Source organism: Corvus hawaiiensis, chromosome 24 (assembly GCF_020740725.1).
Source record: "Corvus hawaiiensis isolate bCorHaw1 chromosome 24, bCorHaw1.pri.cur, whole genome shotgun sequence".
Lineage (NCBI taxonomy): Eukaryota > Metazoa > Chordata > Aves > Passeriformes > Corvidae > Corvus > Corvus hawaiiensis.
Window position 1 is genome coordinate 9,053,922 of NC_063236.1, and position 10,504 is coordinate 9,064,425.

Consider the following 10,504-nt stretch of genomic DNA (forward strand, 5'->3'; position numbering starts at 1 on the left):
TTCCTGGGCCTGCTCCTGCCAGGGCCGGGGCCTGGTGGTACCTGGAACGGGGTCACCCTGCCACGCCAGCCCCGCTTTCGGCCATCCCATAGCCCAGGAGCCCGCGGCTGCTCAGGGCAGGTGAACTTTAGCCCCATAAATCACATTCCTGCCGGCTCCCCGTTATCTGGGGTGCGCCTGGCCGTGGCCAGAGAGGCCACCAAGGACACTGGGAAAGGGGAGAGCCTGCCAGGACCGGTCCCTCCAAACCTTCCTGGACCTCCAAAGCCCTCCGGGGGGGGTCTCTCCAACCTCTCCTGGACCTCCAAAACGCAGGGCCAAGGTCCCGGCAACCACAGCTCGCGGGAAGGAGGCGCGGGGGGGCGGGGACAGGACGCGCTGGGGACAGGCCTGGCACCGCCGGGCACACGGGGAGAGGTGAGACGGGGAACGAGAGCTCCGCGCTCCGCTCCGGGCGCTCCTCATCGCCATCGCAGCTGAGCGCCGGAGCCCTGGGGCCCGGGAGTTCGCACGGAGCTCCCGAATTCCCTCATCTCCCGAATTCCCTCATCTCCCTGACAGGCGGGAGAGCAGCCGGAGCTCCGGGCGGCCCCGGGAAAGGTCACTGCGTTTGCACATCCGCAAAACAGGCGTTTAGGAACAACAGCAAAAAGGAGGGGGGGAAAAAATCCCCCACGGAGAAGGAGGGAGAGCAACGCGCTGGAGAAGCCCGGGAAAACCAGCCCAGCCCGTCCCAGCCCAGGGTCCCCCCAGCCCAGGGTCCCCCCGGGTTTGGCACCGCGAATGGGGTCGGGAACAATCGGAGGGAGGCGAGAAGGGCGGATTTGTGTCTCCTGATCTGCTGGAGCTTTCCGGGCCCTGAGGCTGCGATCGCCTTTTCAGATTCTGCAGAAGAAAAAAAAGGCTGGAAAATCACTTCCAGTCCATCAAGCAGCTGGCTCGGGGGGCGGAATTTGGGGGAACTTCGGGGTTCTGCTGTTCCCTGAGCGTCTCCCTGCAAAGGGGCAGCAGAGCTGGGTCCTGGGGTGCTGCGGGACATGAGAACAGCGGTTCAGGGGACACGAGGACAAGGGATGGTGACAAGGGATGAAAAGGGAGAGCGAGATGCGGAGCAGGAGCTGAGCCACCTCCGGGTGCGCTCTCGAAGGGTTCTGGACCTCCAAAACCCTCCTGGGGGTCCCTCCAACCCCTCCCAGTGCCCAGCCCGGGGTGTGGGTGCGGGGCTGCTGTGGAGCAGGGCCAGCGGTTTGGAATATTCCAGCTGTTCCCCCGAGGCTGGGATGCTGTGCCAGGGCTCTGCCATGGGCACAGCCCCTCCCCACCCTCACCTGTCCCCCCGCAGCCCCCCAGGTGCGCGGCAGCTCCGCTCCGGGAAGCGGTGCCGAGCACGGGGCTCATCCCCGCGGCCGCCGCGGTACCGGCCGGGCAGGGCTGGGAGGCGGCCGGGGCTGCCGGACCGGTCCCGGCTGTTCCACAGGAGCCACGGCACCGGCGCCCGAGCCACGGCACGGCATCCCCGGGGCCCCGGGACAGCGCTGCTCCCTCCACGGAGAGGGATCTCCCACCCTGTCCTAGAGAAATCCAGCAGCCGCGTCCCTATTTTGTCACCTGGATGCGACGTCCAGGCCTCGGTGCCACCGAGCTGCCGGAGCCGCTGCCGGCGTTACGTAAGGAAAGCTCGGAGGGGGAAAACGCCGGCTCCGCGTTCCCGGTGGCTGCAGCAGGAGGAGAGGAACAACAACAGCAGGAATACGGGTGCCGGAGCAGCGGGATGCAGCGGGAGGATGCGGGATGTTCTCTCTGCTCCGTCACAGCCAGGACAAGCCCCAGCCCCTAATTCCAGCCCCCCCGGATTGGGAACACGCCGAGGATGGGGAGGGATTGTCCGTGGGATGGCAGAGGGCAGTGGGATGCTCCGCATCAGATGCGGCCTCCCTGCTCCGAGAACAAAGGGATGCTCGGGAAGGCTCCGGCGGCCACGGAATCACCGGCGGGACTCGGGAGCAGCTGCGCGGCCACCGCAGGGCCGGGAGCTCCTTGGGGGTTTTAAGAAATGCCAGAGTCTGCCAGGCTGGAGCGGCCGGGGAGATGGAACTGGGGGGACAGAGCGTGGGGGGATCACGGACACAGCCCGGGGATTCTGGATACGGGGGGGGGGATCAGGGACACGGCACGGGAGTTACGGATACAGCACGGGAATTATGGAAACAGCACGGGAATTGTAGGAACAGCACGGGGGGGGTCACGGACACAGTACGGGGATTATGGACACGGCACTGGGGGGGTCACGGACACGGCCCATCCCCGGCCCGCGGGGTGTTCGGAGCAGGGCGTCTGTCGCCGGGCTGCCAAACACACACAAAAGGCGTCTCATTATCCCCTAATTAGTGCTTTGCCAGCTCCTGCAATTAACACCCGTGCAGGCGGCTGTTGTTGAGGTAAACAGAGGGTTTGGAGCGCCCTGGAGAGCCGGGGGTGCTGGCGGGGTGCAGACCACCCGTGGGCCGAGTCCAGAGGGTCCCAATCACCTCCAGAGTCCCCCAGCTGCTCCAGAAGAGCTGGACGGGGCTGGGCAGGGAACAGGGACACCTCCCAGTATCCCAGGTTGCTCCAAACCCCATGAACCTGGCCTTGGACACTTCCAGGGATCCAGGGGCAGCCACAGCTGCTCTGGGCACCCTGTGCCAGGGCCTGCCCACCCTCCCAGGGAACAATTCCTGCCCAATATCCCATCCATCCCTGCCCTCTGGCAGTGGGAAGCCATTCCCCATGTCCTGTCCCTCCATCCCTTGTCCCAAGTCCCTCTCCAGCTCTCCTGGAGTTCCTTTATCTCCTGGAAGGAACTCTGAGGTCTCCCTGGAGCCTTCTGTTCTCTCTCCCAGCCTGGCTCCAAGCAGAGATGCTCCAGCCCTTGGAGCACCTCCGTGACCTCTGGACTCGCTCCGGCGGCTCCACTTTCTCCCAGAACGAGCCCATGAGTCAGAAGCAGCCAGGGTTGGGCTCCGGGCTGCGGGTCCTGCCCCGGAGGAGGCCGAGCCACACGTCCTCCTGCCCAGCCAGGTGTTTATTCCTGGGAAACATCAAAGGAATTGCCCAGGTCTTAAACGGCCTTTCTCCGCCTGACCCAGAAACGCGGATCAAGAGCTGCCTCATCCCTTAATTGAGAAGTTGGTGACTTTGAATCTTTATTAAAGAGCTTTAGTGAATTCGCAGATTAAGGGCACAACTGGCCACGGCCACCATCAGCCTCATTCCCTGCCACCATTCATCCTGATTCCCTGCGTGCCAGCGCCGGAGCCACCTCGCCCCGCAGCCGCTGTTCCAGAGCCTTTTCCCTGCTCCGGCTGGGCTCTGGAACTCTGGACAGGCCCTGGAAGGGCTCCCTGTGCTGCTGCCGCTGAGTAAAAACCGGAATCAAACCCAATCCGCACTGAAAACCAGCATTGCCTGCAAAAACAACCCATTCCCAGGATATTTTCCAGCTTGGGAACGTGGAAGGAGCAGGCAGGGATGGAAGGGGGGCTCCACGCGCGCTCCCTCCCTCCCTCCCTCTGCCCACAGGTTTCCATCTGCCCCCGGTGCCAGGACAAACAGGGATGCTTTGGAGCATCACCTCCCGCGGGGCAGTGGGAAGGGGCAGCCGGCGGGGCAGGAGTTCCCTGGGTGGGCGTAGGGCTGCGAATGCCGGAGAGAAACGAGGCTGGAGAGGAGGCAGCACATCCCTCCCGGCGCTATTCCTGCCTGCTGCTGCTGCGGATTATCGTGTTTTCCAAGGAAAACAGGAGTGGGGGATGCTACTACTGACGCCTGGGAGAGAGAGGGAGAGAGGAGCAGCAGCGCCGGAGCCGCGCATCCCCTTCCAGCCGAGCTTTGGGAGAAATCTGCAGCCCAGCTGATTCCCGGGGGCACAGATGGAGCAGAGAACAACCCCCGGCCCTGCCTGGCTGGTTCGGGGGGCCTCGGGGGGATTAAAAACCCCTCACTGCCCATCTGGGGGGGGTTTTGTGCCTGAGGCCAGGCCTGGCAGTGGCGTGAGGGCTGTGGGCACCCCGACACGGGCACACACACGTGGACACGCACACACTCACCCCCGTCACGGTGACACACAGCCGGGGCCACGCTGCTGTCCCTCGTCCCTTCCCCAGGGCAGGGAGCAGCCAGCGGTCAGCGGTGCCCTCGTGGCGTTGGCACCCGGGCGCTGCGGCCTCACCCAGGCAGTGCCAGCCGTGTCCCTCACCCTCCTGCCCGTCCCTCCTCTGCCTCGTCCTCGCCAGCCCGGCGGCTGCTCCCGCCTGTTTCTATGGGAACTCGGCAGGAAAACGCGGTTTGCGGCGCCAGCCCGATGCCAGCCGTCACCCTGCCACCGCCTCTGCCGGGGGCACCTCTGCGCCTGGCCCTGCCCAGGGACCTGGGGACCCCTCGCCGCAGCCCCTGTCCCTGTGGGATGTCCCTGGCAGCCAGCAGAGGTGCAGCAGGATGGGTGTCGCGGGGTCCCCATTGTGGGCCGGGGGTGCCCCCCAGACACCGACTGTCCATAAGGGCCGGATGTTGTGCTTCCCATGGGATTTTTAGCTCAGGAATTTTAATTCCTCGGCCACCCCCTCTCTGGGAGTCCTAATGCTGGTTTGGGTCCCCAAGGGGGTGGCTCGGGGTGGGTGATAGGCCCAGGTATTCCCCAGCCACGGCTCTGCCAGGCCGAGGAGAGGCTTTGGGAAGCCTCTCGCGGTGAAGGGAAGGGGACAGGAGGGACAGGCGCAGGTTGCAGCGGGACCGGAGCATTCCTTCCTCACGAGGGAATGCCAGCAGGATCCAGGGGAAGGATCCGGAGTTGTCACATGCACACACGGAGCCCAGCGTGTGCGGGGCTGCGTATCCCGGGGAGCTCAGCCCGGGGATGCAGAGCAGGATTCACACCGGGATTCACGGCGGGATGCGCAGGAGTGGGAGAAGCCAGCGGGGTGCTGCCGATCCCCGGCTGCAGAGCCGCACGCAGCGCCGCAGCAGCCTGGAGAGATGAATCCTGCAGCAAACGCCAGCCCCGCTCCCTCCATTGCCGACCCTCCCCGCCACCGGCCGCCTCCCCGCTGCCCTCCCCGCGCTCCGGGATTAACGGAGCGGCTCCCGCGGCCATCTGGAGCGGTGGGGCGGCCCCCCTGCACCCAAGGGACCGCGGCCGCGTCACCTGGGGATGGCAGGGCCAGGTGGTGCGGAGCCCTCGGAGGTGGCCAAGACCCCGCACGGGGGTGGTGGAGTGACCGGACCCCCCCCGGGCCGCGGTCAGCAGTGGGGTCCGCAGCGAGCCCCGGGGGGAGGCCGGTCCGGCCCCTTCCGCTGGGGTTTAATAGACTCGTGGCGTATGAACATCCCCATCATGTGATGAATCAGAGCCTGTTTCCCTCCGAGCTGCGAGCGGCGCAACAAAGCTGCGATTGAGGGCTCGGGGCAGCGGCTGCGGCTCGCGAGTCTCCGGCACCGCCAGACACCCCCCGGTGCAGGGGGGCCCCGGAGCGGCGGCGCTGCCCTTCCTCCCGGCCGAGGAGGAGGAGGAGGAGGAGGAGGATGGCTCTCGCTCGCAGCAGGCAGCGAAACGAGCCGCGGAGCCGAGGGAAGGTCTCGGCTTCCCTGGGAAGCGCCAGACGACATGGCTCAGCCCCATCCATCATATCCCGTCCCCAGCACAGCGCGGGGCCAGCGCGGCGCGCGGGGTTGGGGGGTCCGGCCCTTCCGAGCCCTCCCCCCTTCACCAGGATAGGGTTTGGGGGTGCTCAGACAGCGAATAGCAGGGGTCCCCCAAAGCCTCGGCGCTGCTCTGCCCCTGCACGGAGTGGGGGCCAAGCCTGGGGGGTTCAAACCCGGGGGGCCCCAGCCCGCAGCCTTTTGGGGACACAAACCAGCGCGCAGCACATAACGCGGCTGGGGGGGGCTCCACTCGTCACCCACAGCTCGACACGAGGGGCAGGGGGTGCAGGGGCAGCCCCTCGGGCAGCCGGGGGGTGCCGGCCCCCACAGCGCGCCCTGCTCTGCCCATGGGGCCGGAGCGCGGCCACCCCCGTTCCCTAAAAGAGCCCCCGCAGCACCATGAGGGGATGCGCTGCTGCTCCGCGCCCCCCGCGCAGCGCCCGCGAGGAGGAGGAGGAGGAGGGGGAGGAAGAGCGGAGGAAGAGGAGGAGGAGGAGGAGGAGGAGGAGGAAGGGAGCCGCGCCGGAGGCACTCACCGTGCGGGGCGGGCAGCGGCCAGTCCCCCCCCGCTGCCTACGGGCTCAGCATCCTCCCGGCCACCCCCAGCCCCAGCCCGAGCCCGAGCCGGAGCGGGAGCCGGAGCCGCAGCCGGAGCTGGGCATGCTCGGGGGCCACCGAGCGGCACGTGACGCCGGGCTGGCACCGAGCGGGGCGGGGGGGCCGCGCCGCCCCCACCGCCCCCCACCTCCGCAGCCCCCGGTGGGGCCGCCCCGACCCCCCCAGGGCCGCACCGAGGGGACCCGCGACCCTGCGAGGGGGCTGGAGAGCGCTGCCCACCCCGCACACACCCCCTGCATCCCGCGGGGAGCAGCCGGGATCGCGCTGCTCCCGCAGCCCAGAAGCTGGGGACAACCTGGGGACAAGCTGGGGACAACCTGGGGACAACCTGGGGACAACCTGGACCCGCATTCCAGCAGCGGGGGCACGGCAGGGACCGCACTTCCCTGCGCATCCCAGTGTGGGGGACCCTGATGGGACCCCGCTCCCTTTCCCGCATCCCAGAATCCTGGATCCTGCACCCCCCCAGCATCCCAGCACTGGGATGGGGGGACAGAGAGGTCCCTGCCCTGAATCGGGGAAACAGCCAGGACATCCCTCTGCATCCCTGGGACCGCGCGTCCCTCGGGATCCTGCATCTCCCAGGGAAGGGGAGCGCCTTTGGTGCCAGCCGGCTGGTGGAACCCTCTGGAGAGGGGCAGGCTCTGCACCCCCAGGCTCTGCACGCCGGGACGGGCGGCAGGACAGCCCCCGACAGCCACAGCTGGTGCCGAGGATGGCTCAGGTGGGGCTGGCAGGTCCCTGCCCAGGCCCCCAGCCCGGCCCGGTGGCTCCCAGACCTGGGCACCGAGGCACCGGCACCGCAGATTCCAGCCCTACAGCGATGGCACCGTGCCCCGATCCATGGCACTGCCCTCATTCTGCCTGTCACCGCTGCCAGGCCCATGGTGGCACCCTGCCTGCACCTGCCTGCACCCAGCGGGGCCCTGCCTGCACCCAGCTCGGGCTCAGACCCCGCGGGGACCTTCCATCCTCGGCCTGGGGACAGCCACAGAGCGCTCCGGGAAGGGAAAACCAGCGGCTGCCCTTGATCCTATAATCCCCCCATGAGCCACGGGGCATTAGGGGCTGAGCAGGGGGGTGGCTTTCACTGCATCCGCTGCCTCCTGTGTCCCCCACAGCGCAGGGGGACACCCTTCCTCCCTGCCAGCCCACCGCAGGACCCCAAAATTGCAGCTGTCCCCTCCCCAAGGTGGTCCAGCTATTCCCTGCTCCGTTAATGACGCACCAGGAGTCGTCAAAGTCATGGACACAGCAGGGCCTTTCCACCTGCAGGCAGAGCTGGGGGCAGGATTGGGATGGAAAAACCCCTTCTATTGACAGTGCTTCCCATGGGACACCCCCAATCCCACACTCCAGGCTGGGGGGTGCCAGCATCCCCCAGCATTCCCCGGAGCTTCCCTTCTCCACCGCTGGGCCTGGTGCCACCACTCGGACCCCTGGGCCCCAGGTGGGGCTGGCAAGACCCTTCCCCAGCCCCGGCCTGGTGGCCACCACCTTCCAACCCCACTCTCTGCTCCGCTGTGGCATTCCCAGGAGCTGTGGTGCTCAGGGAAGGTACTCTCTGCCCCTGAAGACACAGCTCCAACCCCACTGGGGGCTCCCGGAGCAGCCCCAGCCCCATTCCCTGCTCCTCTGTGACATTCCCAGGTCCTGGGGCACACAGGGAAGGTGGTCCCTGAGGTCACAACTCCAACCCCACCGGAGCAGCTCCAGCCTCACTCCCGGCCCCGTCTGGGGCTGCCTCAAGGACACCTGGTCTCTGCTGCCCAGATTAGAGCAGCTAATCCCGGCTCTTTGCTTCAGCCCACCCCGGGATCTTTGCTCTCGCCAGGTTTTTATGGCTGTCTGGGCACACAGGGAAAGCTCCGAGTGCCAGATAGGGACGGGCTCAAAGATCCCGTCTGGAACAGCCTCACCCGGCAGGACCCGGAGCCCCACGCGAGGTGAGGCACAGCCTGCAGCTCTCAGCCTGTCTAGACACCAAAATCGCCTCGCCACGGCCCCAATCCCAGCACTGGAGGCAAAGAAGGGACGAGAGGGAATGGGGGAGAACCCACTGGGATGAACCGGGAGCAGCGCCTCGGGCTGGATCCTCACCGAGCTGCGCTCCTGCTGCTGCCGCCGCTGCCTCAGCCCGGCCAGCACAGCCAGCTCCATGCCCCAGGCTCCAGAGTCCTCCAGCTGCTCCAGAAGAGCTGGACGGGGCTGGGCAGGGAACAGGGACACCTCCAGGTATCCCAGGTTGCTCCAAACCCCATGAACCCACAGGGCTCCTTCCCACAAACTCCGGTAGCTGAAGGAATCCCCCTGGGCTCCGGGAGATGTTTCCCTGCGGGGTGACGCGAGGCAGGGGGTGGCTGGCTCGCCCACCCCACCCCGGAGCTGCCCGGAGCCTCCGAGGAGAATTTTGCATCCGGGATGGGCGTTTGGCGCAGGAGCTCCAGGTGCAGAGCCCAGAGCTGGGGCTGGTCCTTCCTGATCCCCGAGGAGATCAGCCCAGGCAGCTGCAGCATCCCGGGATGCAAAAGCTTCTCCCGCCGGCCCCTTCCCACTTACTTGATGAAGTAGAGGCCCCCGTGCATCGTGGTGTCCACCTCCCAGCCTCGGGGCAGCCCTGCGGGGACAGGCCACAAGCGGGGTCACCCTCGCTGTCCCCCCCCGGGTGTCACACCGGGGCCCTGCTCCCCCAGGAGCACCCCCTGGAGAAGGGCAGGATGGTGCGGGCAGGGATGAAGGGTGATCGTGACACTTTGTCTTGCCATGGTTGACTCTCAAAAGCCTCAAATTGCGTTTTTGGAGAGGTTTGAGGCCTTTCCTCATCAGCCACAGGTCGCAGAAAGCACAGGAGGGAAGAGAAAATCCCCCAAGAGTCTCTCTCCAGCTGGAAAACCCACGCTGGGGAGGGACAGCATCACCTCGCACCAACCCCCAAACCCTCCCCAGCTCCTGCTGGCTCAGCTTTGGGGGGTCTGCTTTGCATTCCCGGAGGATTTCACTCCGCATTTCCCAATCGTGGCCCCCCAGGAGCCGGGGCCGAGCCTCACCTGCGCAGGAGAAGTGCCCGCTCTGGATGGAGTAGCCCGTGCCAGGGTGCACCCAGCTCGTGGATTTGGTGTCGTCGCTGTGAAGGACAAGGACAGAGGGGCTGTCAGCACCCCCGGGGGGACCAGGAGCCCCCTCCCCATCGCTGGGGAAGGGCCTTGGCACCACGGGGGACTTCTCCAGCCAAAGGAGTGGATTTTAGGCACGGAGGGGAACTGGGACAGCGGTGACCCCAAGAAGGGCGAAACAGGAAGAAAGGAGAGGTGGCTGTGCCGAGGGAAACCTGCAGCAGGAGGAACCCCTTGTTTCCACCTCAAACCGAGCCCCCACCCCTCGCAGCCCCCCAGCCACGCACCCCGCTCCCCCCACCCCCAGCTGAGCCCCCTCCCCACCCCACGCAGGCTCCGGGCAGGACCGTACTTGATGAAGAAGATTCTCCCGTCCCCGCAGACGCCGTAGGTCCACCTGCCCGGCAGGTCCAGCCAGTCGATGTCATCCCCCATGGGGGTGGCACGGGGGGCTCGGGCACGGAGCAGCCCCGCGCTGCCAGCGGGGACAACACCCGGCTCGGGAAGTGCCCTACAACGAGTCCCGGTCTCTTCCCCAGGAGCAAAGGCTCAGCTCAGCCCTTCCACCCCGGCTCTGCTCGCTGCGAATAACCCAGGAGGGAGGGAAAAGGAAAAAAAAAAAAAAAAGAAAGAAAAAAAATTCCCGACCAAACCCATGGAGTTTAACCCCCTCGGAGCCGCGGTGCGCAGGGCACCCTCCCCGCCCTCGCCGTGACTCTCCAGGGCCAGCCCGTCACTGCTTCCTCCACTGCCTACTCGCTGTAATTACCATCAATTAAGTCGAGGTGAGTAATTATGGAGTTGTTACTTCCCTCTCCTGTTCATTTGGAACAATGTCGGATTCTTCTGCCCCGTCTGATCTCGCAGCCAAGCCGTATGTAGGGCACCCTGATGATTATCTGCGGCACTTTTGGGGCTGCCCACTGGGTATTTTCTCTCGCAGCCGTCAATTAAATGTCTTTTAAGGCCAAAGGTGGGGTCTGGGAGGCACCTGGGCCGCTGATTGAAGGAGCCAATTTGCCCTCCTGTCTCAGCGGCGCCTTTGCAAAGCCGCTCGTGGCACCAGCAGGGAGATGCTGGCTCGGGAGAGGCCT

The 10,504-nt window shown here is 66.4% G+C and overlaps 1 protein-coding gene across 9 annotated transcripts in view; it reads right to left on the bottom strand.

Annotated features, from left to right (window-relative positions):
- The window catches only part of PLEKHA6 (pleckstrin homology domain containing A6), a 43,968-nt gene extending 33,969 nt beyond the window's left edge, over positions 1-9,999 (bottom strand). For 6 of the 9 annotated variants that reach the window (XM_048327760.1, XM_048327756.1, XM_048327759.1 and 3 more), the window contains exons 1-3: positions 9,763-9,999; positions 9,345-9,421; positions 8,857-8,914 (exon numbers count right to left, since the gene is read on the bottom strand). In XM_048327760.1, coding sequence (XP_048183717.1) covers positions 8,857-8,914; positions 9,345-9,421; positions 9,763-9,845 — 218 coding nt within the window. In that variant the 5' untranslated portion in view covers positions 9,846-9,999. Of the gene's footprint in view, positions 1-6,215; positions 6,235-8,856; positions 8,915-9,344; positions 9,422-9,762 lie in introns of those variants that run through there. The other 3 variants (XM_048327757.1, XM_048327758.1, XM_048327764.1) reach the window with 2 other exon arrangements.
- Between the last annotated feature and the right edge of the window lie 505 nt (positions 10,000-10,504).